Source organism: Colossoma macropomum, unplaced genomic scaffold (genome assembly GCF_904425465.1).
Source record: "Colossoma macropomum unplaced genomic scaffold, Colossoma_macropomum, whole genome shotgun sequence".
Taxonomy (NCBI): Eukaryota; Metazoa; Chordata; class Actinopteri; order Characiformes; family Serrasalmidae; genus Colossoma; species Colossoma macropomum.
Window position 1 is genome coordinate 17,727,499 of NW_023494809.1, and position 13,944 is coordinate 17,741,442.

Below are 13,944 nucleotides of genomic sequence, written 5' to 3' on the forward strand. Positions count from 1 at the left end.
AAAAATATTTCTTCAGATTTGCCGCTATTTTACCATTGTCAACATTACATATAAAAACTTAAAAGACATATGTAATGATTTTGGATAGTAAATAAAATGCCAGTATTTGTATTATAGACATTGTGACCTCACCACCACTGTAAAGAAATCTGAGTCTGTAAGTTTATCTGCAGTGAACCATTTCACATCAAACCGCTCTGAATGACTTTGTTTACATCTCAACCATTAAATGACGCAAAAACTCGGAAACACTGGTGGAATTCCCCTTTAAAATTTGTGCTAAAATAATAAGGCTGCAGTTCGATTTGTTCATTTGCATAGCAAAGAGCAACTTTAGCACTACAAACAGCATAAACAGACAGTTTTCTTGTTTAGACTGCAACAAAGGCGGGGAAGGGGAGATCCCCATCCCTCTTTTACCTCGGTAGTGTAAATCCGCCCCCTCTTTACCTGATCTAATGTGTGAGGTGTTTGAGGGTCCCGCTGTGGTCAGTATGGAGCTGTCATGGTCAGTGCAGCACCTGCTGTGTGTTTTTACTGTCTACCTCCTTCCTCTGCAGCCTTCGAAGGGAAACTCAGAGTCTGGTATGCTATCTGTGTGATTGGTTTGAGATCAGAATGCCTTTTTAGAGTGTTGTTTTCCATCAGCTGATTCTTAAAAGTTTTTTGCATGTGAATGTCATTGTTTAGTTTGTTTATGTTTTTGTTTGGTTTTTGTTTGTTTGTTTATTTTACACTAGAAGTATCTGTATTCACTTTAATACGTCTTAAAGGGGAATTCCACCTATTTGTCAAAATTTCAGCATAATTCATATAAACAGTCATATTTAGTACTGAATGAGAAGCTTTGTAGATTAGAGTGTTTTTTAATAGACCAGTCACTGTGTTCTGCGTGTTCTCCTGTTCTTTAGTGTTCCAGTGTTTGAGCTGCTACAACCAGAGTTCTGCACACAGTCTGCACAGTCCTGACCAACTGACTGGACCTACCTCATGCATCAGGCTCTGTCTGCAGCAGCGGTGAGAATATTTCCAGAACTTTCATACAGCTGAAGGGAAAGTATAATGCAAATCACATGTAACTTATAGACGAGTAACAAATGAAAGGAAAAATCTCAATAAATGAATATAACAAGTGCAGATGCTTTCAGACAGGTGTACTCAGGGCCAAGTGGGACTTGTTTTCAGATTGGGAGTTACGTGTTGCAGACCAGCCCACCCAAAACTCCCACTCTCACACACAGCACTGCTTTTGTGCACTCTTTTTTATTATTTATTTGTTACACTGGGATAACCAAGGTGCTCATTAGAGTAATACACTGAGCAGCAATCTAGCTTCTTGTTTCTACACTCATTGTCCATTTTATCAGCTCTACTTACCATACAGGTGCACTTTGTAGTTCAGACTGTTGTCCATTTGTTAGCCCCTTTTTACCCTGTTCTTCAATGGTTAGGACCCACACAGGACCCTCACAGAGCAGGTAATATTTGGATGGTGAATCATTCTCACTACTGCAGTGACACTGACGTGGTGATGGTGTGTTAGTGTGTGTTGTGCTGGTATGACTGGATCAGACACAGCAGTGCTGCTGAAGTTTTTAAACACCTCACTGTCACTGCTGGACTGAGAAAAGTCCACCAACCAAAAATATCCAGCCAGCAGCATCCGGTAGGCAGTGTCCTGTGAACATTGATGAAGGACTAGAGGATGACCAACACAAACTGTGCAGCAGCAGATGAGTTATCATCTCTGACTTTACATCTACAAGGTGGACCAACAAGGCAGGAGTGTCTAATAGAGTGGACAGTGAGTGGAAAAAACTCCAGCAACACTGCTGTGTCTGATCCACTCATACCAGCACAACACACACTAACACACCACCACCACGTCAGTGTCACTGCAGTGCTGAGAATGATCCACCACCCAAAGAATACCTGCTCTGTGGTGGTCCTCAGGGGGTCCTGACCATTGAAGAACAGGGTAAAAGGGGTCTAACAAACCATGCAGAAAAACAGATGGACTACAGTCTGTAATAAGAACTACAAAGAACTACACAGTGCTCCTATATGGTAAGTGGGGATGATAAAATGAGCAAAGAGTTTAGATGCACGGAGGTGATTTTAATGGCTGATCAGTGTATAAGACAGTGTATATCATCCCCTTCTATAAAATGGCCTGGTTACTGAAATGATCACTGCCATCATTATAAGCCTTAGTCCTATTTATATAGACACTGAGCTTGTACTGATTGATGATTATATTTCTTATAATTAGATGATAAATGTTGCAGATGGCCTTATAATGATATTTAAATGGACTTAATTCCATCATTTAGTTTGAAAACAGTATTCATTTTGTATCACAATCACCTGTTTCCTTTATTTAAGAATTAATTAAATTAGTAATTTAGTAATGAATAATAAACACTATGTTTAAAATAATGAAGTTATATCACAGCGGCAGGAAGTCCAATTAGAAACTATAATCCAGTATAAGAAGGCCTGCTGTAATTGCATTTCTACAAAAAATAAGAGTACAAGTTAACATTTTAACCCAAAGCTATATAAAAATATGGCTGCCTTGAGCAAATCATTAATTTTTACACATTAATAAGCAATCGAATTAACCACCATCAAATCTCTTGTATTTTCAGGTCACAGACAGTTTAGGCTAACACATTATAAAAAGCTGTCTGAGCTTAAAATTGTTGTCAAAGTCTGTTGATAAGAAAAAAAAAACAAAGTTTAAGAGGTGCTACATATTTTATATTTTAAATATGGTCAAATTAATAAAGATATGATTTATATGTTAAACAATTCAATTTCTGAGAAGCCTAGTGTCTCCTGAAAATAGCAGCATATGGCATGTGTGATTGTCTCATATAAATACTTTGTAATTGTAATTGTAATTGACCAAAATACCACAACAATTACACACCATATTATCTGAGACTTGTATATGTTAAATAAATCTAAGATATTTGAGAAAGCAGTTAAACCCAGCTGTCTGAAAATGGGTAAATCATGTAGGCCAGTGTTTAACAGGTTATCTCTTAAAATTCCAGTCGTATTACATTCTTGGGCTTATTATTAAGTAATTAAATGTACAACAGTACAAACTGGCTGTTAAAGAAGTGGAATGAAATTTCAGACCTGACCATTTATGAGGTTAAGAAAGTGTGTAGGGCCTGTTGAAGTAAATAGTATTGCTTTTTTATGGATTTAGTTTTTGATCCATATTTACATGGAATTTCATATCAACTCAGTTAACTTGCATAGTTACCATATGAAATACATGTTGTAGGTTGAATTGACAATTTCTCAGTAAGTACAAGAGCAGTGTCTCAAACAACAATAATAACAGCCACAGAGACAGTAATACTGCAATAATAGCAACACAGACAATAACAGCCAGTTCAGTACAGAGATGTAATTGCTTAAAATAATAAAACATAAATAACTGCAAACCACAGGATAATATTCTATTTATTCATGAAAGTAAAAGATTGTGCTCATTTTATCTCCTACTCCTGGCTTTTGGACAGATGCTTCGGTTCTAGATCCGTTCCCCATGGAGATGTTTTGAGTGTTGGGCCGTATGTTCATAATGTTGCTGTGGATGATTTGATTGGCAGCTTGCACACTGGAAAGCCCCACCCCCAACTCTCAGCATGTGTGGCTGCATCGTCTTTACAAGACACAGGTGAGATCATCTAATATTGAATATTGTTACCTAGTATTATTGGAGCTGTAGGTTATAATTGTTGATTTTAACATTCTCAGGAGATCATGAACAACATTTAGGTGCTGTAATGTTTGACCTCTGATGATCTCGAATTTGCTTCTCAGCTGTTCAGATCTACACTGAGAAGCGAGCGTACACCACAGGAACTGATGTAACCTTCCTGGCTGTGACGAAAGAAGCTGATCCGCTGGAGTTTCACTGGCAGTTTGGGGACTCAGTTACATTTACAACTAAATCCAGAACCTTCATTAAGAGATTCTTCCTTCCTGAAAGGTGTATATGCATCTGTTTATGGCTTGATTTATAGTATGTATAAATCTAGCCATCTGTATGATGCAGTTTAGTTTCTCACTCTCATAATTACAGAACTTGCACATTAGTTTTACAGTAGATGCGGAATAATTCATAGTAGTTATTGGAAATGTATAGTAGATACTGAATAATTTATACATTATAGTATGTGTAGATGAATAATTAATACTATATAATCAATCATTTGTAGCTCTTATAAGTTAGAGTTGATACTGAATAGTAGTTGCTAAAAAAGTCAAAGTAAATGTTGAATAATTGACCATAGAATACAGATTCAGCAAATAGATGTTAGGTCAAAATATTCCTTTAAGAGGAAGTTCAAGAGTAAATCAGCTTTTAGTTAGAATGCTTTTCTTTCTGAAAAATCAGAACACTTAAAAACACAATGCAATGGCAATGCAACCCTAACATTTAATGAATATGAATGATATGATGTATGTTGTGCATCATTAATATTGAGTTGTTTTCTCCTGGTTTGTAGGTACAATGTCACTGTCCGTGTGTCCAATGCTTTTCACTCTGTTAGCTCAGAGATTTATCCTGTGGTGATTCAAACTGCAGTCCAGCCCAACAGACTGCTTTTCATGCCCTCAGTGCTGCTGGACACTTCAGTGACATTCACCTGCAGAATCGATGCTGGCACAAACGTCTCTTATCTGTGGGATTTTGGAGATGGAACCCAGAGACCGGGACACAGCGCTGAGCAGCATTTGTTTAACAGGTAGAATCTAATCATTTATATTCCAAATGCAGATGATTCCACAATAAATCTGTGTATCGACGGTAATACAGTTGATGTCATGAATGCCTTATATTTAAAAACCAGTGATTAAATCTCACTGACAAAAATAGTAAATAGTTCATAGTAATTCCATGACAAGAAATCGCAAAGACAATTACAATTTATCATTAAATAACACTTGCATTCACTATTATCTGAATTTCGTCTTGTTCCTGAAGTACTTTAAATTGTAAATAAACTATCAGTTTATGTTTTGTGTCTATGACATTTTAGCTTACACTGTATTAATGATTATTAAAAATGTGACAAGTGATTCCAAAAGGTACCACATTTTGAACAATAGTGTATAACACTGAAACATTTGAATCGAGTCAATTGAAATGATCATGTTTTCTCTGCTTTATGCAGTTGTATGCAAAAGTTTGGGCACCCATTTTTGTTTGTTTTTTAAGTGAAAATAAGTTAACACATCCTCTACAGAGAACACACTTCTGCACATTTAAATGCACATTTACTGTTTATTTACTGAAATTAACATATTGGGAACAAAAATAAAACAAAAAATGTGGTCTGTGTCAACATTATGGCACATTTTATATTTAATGTTTTTTTTTTCAAATGTTTTAAATATAAACTCAAATAAATAGAAAGTACACAGTAAAATCTGTAGAATATGTTGACTGGGGTGCACATACTTTACATGCGTAAAGTTTGTAGTTTGTGGCTCTAATCATGTTACATATTTATGTGCATTTTCTTCTGTAGAACCGGCGAGTTCACAGTTGAAGTGACTGTATTCAACCTGGTAAGTTCTGCCTCTTTGAAAGGACATCTGTTCATAGTTTCTGAGCCATGCCAACCTCCACCTGTGAAGAACATGGGCCCCAGCAAGATACAGGTCAGAGATACATCAAAGCGCAAGCAGTTCATGTACATTGCAAAAAAATATCTTATCAATTCTATATTCATAAAAACACTCCCTGCTACCTTGCTCTTGTTTCTCCTTGTTGGTGTAGTTTGTGTAGCTGTAGACTGTAGCTTATGTGTAGATGCACATTTTGTGTTGTCCATCCTGTGGTCCAGTTTCCAATCAAAGTGCTCCAGCGTTACATCTTTACATTAACTTGGATTAAAAGTTAAGAAAGTTCCTGCCTTCTTTTGTAAAGTTACAACTTGGGAGATACTTGCTTTTTTGCCTGATGCTAAAAAATGAATAACTTATAAATGAATAAATTAATAAAAATTAAATAAATGAATGTTGCCTTTTTTGCACGGTACCATGTATAAAATGGTGAAATATCATTTCTAATCTAATACATGGGTGTTTACTTTAAGCCAGGAAAAAATGATGGCTTACTAATAAATCTTTTTCTCCATTCCTTCAGGTGTGGCGTTACCAGCCTGTGTCCATCGGTGTGACCTTTGAATCTCAGATTGAGTGCAACATCTCCAGCGGTCTGCTCTACACCTGGTTCCTCTATAAACCGACTGGACAGCAACTGCACATCCCACTCGTTCAGACAAACAGACAGAGTCTTGAACTGCCTGAGTATCTGCTTCATTATGGCACTTACAAAGCAGTAGCAAAGGTGAAAGGTCTCATTTTCTGTACAAAGTTCTGTACACTGTTTAAAGTTAAAGCAACAGTTTGGCAAAAAAATCCTTTTTTCACAGCTTTCACCTCAGCCCAAAAAGTAGTCAATCAGCCAAGACATGTTTGGTTTGCTTCTTTAGTTTTGCACTGGAGCTACAAAGCTAATGTCGCTAACAAGAAATGAAAATGTATTTATATCCATCGATCCATGTTCATAGATAACAGTGTCAGAAACCACATAAAGTCTATGACAGATTATTTAATAACTCTACATGGTTTAGGACGAGTGTGTGCAGTGCTAATTAAGGGGCATAAGCTTCTGTAATTTTGTTACCTCATTTGGAGGATGGGGAAAACTTTTGCAAATTTGTTTTTTTTCTTCATATTTTTCATATGTAAAATATTTGTGAAATATTAACAGATTTCTTTATTTATCCTAAAGGTTCATGTTGTAGGCAGCATAGTTTACAGCAATTACTCAGTTCAGATTGAGGTGATGTCCAGCCTTCCTGTCATTGTCATCAGTGGAGGCACTAATGTGTTCATCAATCGCAACAACAACGTCATCACTCTGGATGGACAAAAGTCATATGACCCAGATTACCCAGGTTATGCTATGAGGTACGGAGGGAGTAGTAAGCACAAATAAATCTTTTTATACAGTGAATGTTCAACCTTCATCTTAACCCTTCATTAACTATTAATTATTAATTATATCATTATTCAGTTGCTAACATGAAATATTTGTTTACTACCATGAAACGTACATGTAAACTGTAGACATAAATAAATAAATAAATAAGGTGTTTAGATATAGCACTATATAGAGGCATTGAGATACACCATTGTAGTTTATTGTCACATACAGTACAGTGCATATAAAACTAATAATGTGATTTTCTTCTCACCTCTTATAGTTACAGGTGGAAGTGCAGGCCGGTAAACTCAGCCGAAAGCTCCTGTTTCAGAGAGAACCTTCCAGATTCATCTGCAGTGCTGACGTTTCCTGCTCACGCTCTCCAGCCTGACTGTGACCTGTTCAAATTCACTCTGACTGTACAAAGTGCTAATCGCTCTTCATCATCCCACATCTTCATCACTGTCAGGTCAAAACCAACCAGGTGCACTTTTATACCTTTTAGATTTTTATAGTCACACATCGTTTTTGAAATTTCATATGAGGTCAGTCTTTCCCTGACCATTATAATGAATTTTAACGAGTGCATACCGAATGATTCTGAGCTGCATAATAGGGGCACCTTATTGGTTAATAAAGCCTGTGTTAAGCGAAACTCTCCATCTAGTGCTGTTAGTCTTCCATCATCTCAGCAGGAACAATACATACACATGTACAATAACAACACGTACACGTGTATAATATGTAAATATTGTACCCACATATTGTTGTTCAAATCTCTCTTTAACTGTCTATCTATCTATCTATCTATCTATCTATCTATCTATCTATCTATCTATCTATCTATCTGTCTGCCTGTGTTTCTGTCTATTTATCCATCTATCTATTTAATATCCAACTATCTATGTGTCTGTCTATCTGTCTGTCAGTCTACCTGTCTGTCTGTCTGTCTGTCTGTCTGTCTGTCTATCTATCTGTCTATCTATCTATCTATCTTTCTTGTGGTATTTTAATCATCTTAGACTGGAAAAATACTGGTTGATTGATTTTGTCGTAATAAAATACAATAACATTAACGTTAATACTGCCAAAAGTAAGTAAATTTAAAGACTGTGTTTGCTTTGAGGCAGTATATGTTTTCATTTATCTGAATCAAGTAAACTGCACTATGGTGTATTTTTCAGTGTATGATTATTGATAAAATAGAATACAGCTTTGATTTGTGATTTCTCTGCAGCTTTGTTCACATATCATGCAAAGAGTGCAGAGGAAACTCTATAAACTGGAATGAGCCATTTTCTGTCACTGCTGTGTCTGAAAACTGTCCAGAAACTGTCACCTATTCCTGGAAACTATACTCAGTAAACACCTCAAGTAAAACTGTCCCAGAAGGTAAGAAGTTTGGTAGTGGGTTTTTCCCTTTACTTTTTAGTTTTGTTTTATTAACACTGTTTTAGTGACAGTGGCATATTTAGAGATGCATTTTTTTATGTATGAAAGGTATTTTTTTGTACAAAATGACTATTGTTGTTGTTATTGTGCAAGGTTTATTTGCTAATTTACGCTTTTCTTTTCCATCTAGGTCCTTTCTGCAGCAGTGTGGACATAAGCTTACCCTCTAAAATGGAGGAGGACAAGGTTTTATTTCCACAATCTGAAGTGACCTCTCAGACCTCAGCTGTTAGCCACCCTGAAAAGATCTCCAGTCATTATCTTCCTAACTCTACTGGTTCAGTTCTGTTGGCTCAGATATGGAACAAAATGTCCAGCAACTCTGACGATTTACCTGATACAATTAACATTTATCACACTACCGTTACTAGAGCATCAGAAGTGACCTCCACAAGTCCATTACCTTTGCTTTTACCAAACTCTCAGCCTTTAGCTGGAGTGAAAGAGTCTCACAGGAGCAAGAGCAGATTGGAGAGGTCAGTGGAGCACCAAGAGGGACCATTAACTCCTTTTGATCTTCTGTCTGGTCTTGAAAGTGCTTCAGGTATGACACTGTACATATGTAAATCCTGAGGTCTTCTATACACTGTTCTCTCTAAAGTTCATTTTAAGAGCAAAGACCAGCTCGCAAATTACTCTTGCTGCTGTTCATTTTGCCCAGATGAACTGTGCTTATATACTTGGTTCAGGTTCTTGGGTTGGATGTACAGTTCTAAGGACAAAAAAAAATGGTATAGAACCTTTATATTATATGGTGGTTTTAAATAATTTTTTGCAAACATTTTACATTTACAAAAATGATCCTTTAAAAAACAATCAATCCATGTAAAGGTTCTTCTGTGGTTTTTTGCAACCTTAATTGTTTGCAAATTTAAAGACACTTGTTGTTAGGTTTGCCCAAATGTACTCATAGGACACAGTCTGTGTTTAATTGTCGAATGAGATTTGGTTCCCCCTTGTGGCAGTCTTTGTTCATGATTGCAGAAATTACTAACTGGACAAATAAACACAATATTTTCATTGATATTGTTTTGATTATGAGTTAATTTTTCAACAGTTTATACAGCTACATTAACAGTCAAATGTTTGGACACCATTTAAAAATGCCTTTTCTCATCCATCATCTTTACATAAAGGTTTCTTATGTAAAAGAACCATGTTTAAGAACCATGTACCAAAACACTAACGAGTTACCTACTCATACAAATAGTTTTGTTTACACACACACACACACACACACACATATATATATATATATAAATATATATATATATATATATATATATTTATATATGCTCTAATTCACATTTAATAAGAAACAGGCTGAATCTCAAATTGTTTCCTACTCCCTATATAATGCGCTGCATAAGTCATGAAACAATTGCTTCTACACCCAAATGGAGCATTAAATGTTAGATAGAGGATTGTGCAGCTTGAAGCTGACTATAAACTGCTTTATATTAGACATGTGATGCACTATTTGGGGATAGAAGTCAATATTTTGGACATAAATTCACAGATAGGCATCAATTTGTCTGAGAAACAGCTTTGAAACTATTAAGCATAATCCTTTCAATCAGGTGTGTCCAAACTTGTGACTGGTAGTGTATGCTTTCTTTCTTTTATTTGGAGCAACCAGGGTTTTAACCATGTTTCTGTCACTGCTGGTTCATCACAGCGGCAGAGTCCTCAGGAGCTTCAAGTGAAGATGATTACCTCTATGCTGTGGACACTGAAGATGAAAACACCAACAAGAACAATGTCACCTTCAAACATTCCAGTATTCATGGTGATCTAGGTGGGAAAAAGATTTTCAAATGGTATATTTGTACTTTTCTGAAGATATAATGCCCGTGAAGCATAAACATTGTAAATAGAAAAAGACTATTTCCTAGAAATTTCTACTAGGCAGTTTATGCCACCCAACCAAATTTCCATAATGAAAGGTTTATAACAGATGTATGTTAAGTGTAGGATATTGTTGTACATTTCAGGACTGAGGTCATTACATACCTCAGGATTCCAGGCACCAGACATTTGTTTAGACTTCGACAGCTATACTGTCCACCCTTAATTTATTCCACGGCCATTAAGTACAAGTTATGAATTTTTCAGCATCATGAAAAAAATCCCAAAACATGAATGTTACAACAACTATATATACCAAGTTTTCAGTATTTTGTTTGTCCACTCTTTGCCTTTATTACAGCTTCCACTCATTTCAGGAGACTCACTTTCAGTTTTTAAAGACATTTATTCACACCTCCAAAGCTCATTCTGCTTCTCACAAATCAAGTATTCCCAAACACATTCAGTGATGTTGACTCTGGGGTGGTCAGTCTGTTGTTCTGAGAACACCAGCAGCTTCTTTGTTTGATTTGCCTGTTTCCTTTTCTCAGTAAGTGCTTCCTAACAGCTACACACCCTTTCAGACCCGATAGTGTTGAGTTGTCATCTCACAGTGGAAGGATGGAAAGAAACACCTGTGAATTTTTTCAGATCTGAAGCAAGAGTGGAGCTTGACTTTCTCTCTCAAAGAGGAAAATGCTGTTTATCTGGTGTGGACAGTTTTGGTGGTCTGCTAAGTCTTGCAGGAATCCTTGTTCTGTTTTTTTTTTCACTTATTGTTATGTAATTTTATATGGCCATTTTGACTGGAAATGAAATAAGTGAAGGGTGGCTTCAGACTTTTGCACAGCAATGTACAACTCATATATCTGTAGGCCATTTACATTAACAAAAAATCAACTACAGTATCTAATGTTTATATGCATTTTTTCCAGACTATGAGTATTTCCATTCTGGAATAGAGGAGGCTGATGCAGGGGGGCCTGTCGGGCGACCCACAGGTACATACAGACAACCTTCAGCACACCATAACAACAGCAAAAGTTAAAAACACTAATATACCATGCTATGTTTTCAGGCCCCATCGGTTTAGATGATATGATCCTTCACTCTGACGAGCGTGAGGGGGACAACCTGGTGGACCCCAGCAGTGTTGGCCGTTTGGTGGTGTCTGAGAAAACTCTGCTGGATCTGGACAGAGAGCTTGTCCAGCCGGCCCTGTTTCAGTCTTACATATTCACAGGTATAAATGACATGTACCATATCTGTAGATAATATCATTCAGTGTACACTGTGTGTCCAGAAGTATCCAGGCGTCTCTTTTAATGAATGAGTTCACCTACTTTAAAGTGCACTGGGCTGTAGAGCAGTTGAACTGCATTCTCTGGAGTGATGGAGCTCCGCCCAATACCTTTAGGATGAGTTGGAGTGATGTTTGTGATTCAGAATATCTGTTTTAAAGCCACAGTATCTAAAACAGTCTAAACAAAAGTTGGAAAATGGTCATTTAAAAGTAAAATATGTCTGTTTTTGGTATATGAAACCACAAATGTCATGGGTTGACCTCAGAGAAAGAAAACAAGAAAACTGTAGGATATGGGCCCTTTAAAGCTTGAATCTGCTCTATAAATTGAACCCATCAGAATATAATAATAGTCTTCATGTCTGTGCTAATTGTGTTTTGGTTCATTTTACTGTTTGTGTTGTCTGAATGTCTCAGGGACGTCCTCCCCCAGTATTACATTTAAGCCCACTTCACTGAAACCCGAAAGTCTATACATGCTGGAGGTCTCTGCAAGTAAGTTCATCTGCCTTTGGTGTTTGTGATAATTGTCCTTTTCCTCATACTACTTAGACGTCCCTAAGATTACGTGGTAATTACTTTTAATAAGGTGAGTCCATGAATTAATACATTGAGGCCACAAATTAATATATTGAAACTATGACATGGTTTCTTGTAGCTACGATTAAGATATTGAGATCACAAATACATTGAGGCCACTAGTTAATGCAAATTACACATTTTTTTTGGTTGTACTATTCTGTGTAAGGTACACGATGCACCAGTAAGTGTTTAAGTATAATAAACAGCAAAGTTGTATATTGTATTATATTCTCCTAATATAAAATATATTTCTCCTTGCTCATGCTTCAGCCTGTTAGTAAATGAAGTGGGTTCTGAAGCATTTCTCCTCGTTCGTGTTGTCAGGTTTTGATCAGGCTCTGCAGGGAAAAGCCCAGCTGTTCTTCAACACTCACTCCATTCCTGAGGGAACAGCCTGCCACGTCCAGCCCAGCACAGGCCTGGAGATACACACACACTTCAGCATCTTCTGCACTTCAGGAAGACAGGTCTGCAGATCATTTCTTTTATTTTTTCTCCTTTTTTATTGTTCTTCTGTTGAATGTCTTTGCTTGTATTGCTAAATGAGGTGCTGGATAAATAAAATCTATTATTATTACTATTAGTCATAGTAGCAAAAGCATTAGGTCTAGACCTGATTTATCTATAACTAGCAATATTTGAAGACATGCTTTGAGTTGTTTTAATTTTATGTGCCTTTGTTTTTAATCAGGATCTGATGTATGAATATAGCTTTAGTGTAGGTAACTCTACAAAAAAGCTTCTCTACGAGGGCCGAGATTTCCAACACTACTTTAATCTTCCAGCTGGAGACCCGTACAACAATTATGAAGGTAATCAAGAGCTGAACTGTTTTAAACAATTGACTGTTGGCCAAATTCAGAGGAAGTGCCACCTTTCAGCTCAGACTTCCTGGTAGCATCTGCAACACTCATACTAACAGAGTAAAGTTCAAAGCACAAAGGAAAATTTAGAAGCACACTGAAGAAAACATCTGAAACCTTTTATATAAAAAAAAAAACTGGCTTTATCGACATTCAATGCAGACAAACAGGTTTAAGAATTGGCCAATATAAAGCTAACAAAAAATATTCTGGAAGCCAAGGTTTACTTTAATCAAACCAGGGAAATTGTTTAGTCACTTGATGCCAAAACAGTAGGCTTTCATGTCTGATAAGGAGGAGGTTTTAGCAACGGAAGCTGTTCCTTCAGATGTGCTAATGCTAAAGCTAACACTGGAACCAGTCAGAGCAACATTAGATGCTGAGGAGGACTTGTCATCTTTTACACGAGATCTTTCAGCAACCTTTAATAAGCAGTACAAAGCACAGCACATGTATGAGTGCATTAATATTTATCTTTACACAGAATGTTTCCATCATGAATATGAGTGCTGTGTAGTCCAATTTAATCAGACTGATTTATCAAGTTATACCAGTTTTCTAAATCATATGCATTTTTGTCCAAAAATATTCCATCAATGTTACTGAATAAAATTAAAGCTACTGGAGTCTACGTTACCTTAAAACCAGTACAAGTCAGTCTGTTAATAGTTCAGACAAGCTGTGAGTTTGTGAGTTTAATCCAAAACCTTTTTAGCTTCACGAATGGACTAAAAACAGCACCATCCTCCAGTCAGGCACTGTACGCTCCTCTCTAACAGCTTTCCACCATTTCTTATAATAATTCCAAGTTACAGTCAACATCGTTCTCACTGCAGGTTTGTTTTGAAAGAGTTCTCTTTTAAGTTTCT

General features: G+C 36.5%; 1 protein-coding gene across 1 annotated transcript in view; it reads left to right on the forward strand.

Moving 5' to 3' along the window:
- The first annotated feature begins 458 nt into the window (after nucleotides 1-458).
- The window catches only part of LOC118798546 (polycystic kidney disease 1 like 1), a 40,272-nt gene continuing 26,786 nt past the window's right edge, over nucleotides 459-13,944 (forward strand). The window contains exons 1-17 of the mRNA XM_036557925.1: nucleotides 459-585; nucleotides 912-1,017; nucleotides 3,543-3,700; nucleotides 3,835-4,015; nucleotides 4,536-4,775; nucleotides 5,562-5,694; nucleotides 6,182-6,385; nucleotides 6,833-7,011; nucleotides 7,308-7,511; nucleotides 8,265-8,419; nucleotides 8,610-9,023; nucleotides 10,158-10,277; nucleotides 11,263-11,328; nucleotides 11,406-11,570; nucleotides 12,048-12,125; nucleotides 12,537-12,679; nucleotides 12,904-13,024. Of these exons, the coding sequence (XP_036413818.1) occupies nucleotides 459-585; nucleotides 912-1,017; nucleotides 3,543-3,700; nucleotides 3,835-4,015; nucleotides 4,536-4,775; nucleotides 5,562-5,694; nucleotides 6,182-6,385; nucleotides 6,833-7,011; nucleotides 7,308-7,511; nucleotides 8,265-8,419; nucleotides 8,610-9,023; nucleotides 10,158-10,277; nucleotides 11,263-11,328; nucleotides 11,406-11,570; nucleotides 12,048-12,125; nucleotides 12,537-12,679; nucleotides 12,904-13,024 (2,794 nt within the window). The remainder of the gene's footprint in view (nucleotides 586-911; nucleotides 1,018-3,542; nucleotides 3,701-3,834; nucleotides 4,016-4,535; nucleotides 4,776-5,561; nucleotides 5,695-6,181; nucleotides 6,386-6,832; nucleotides 7,012-7,307; nucleotides 7,512-8,264; nucleotides 8,420-8,609; nucleotides 9,024-10,157; nucleotides 10,278-11,262; nucleotides 11,329-11,405; nucleotides 11,571-12,047; nucleotides 12,126-12,536; nucleotides 12,680-12,903; nucleotides 13,025-13,944) is intronic.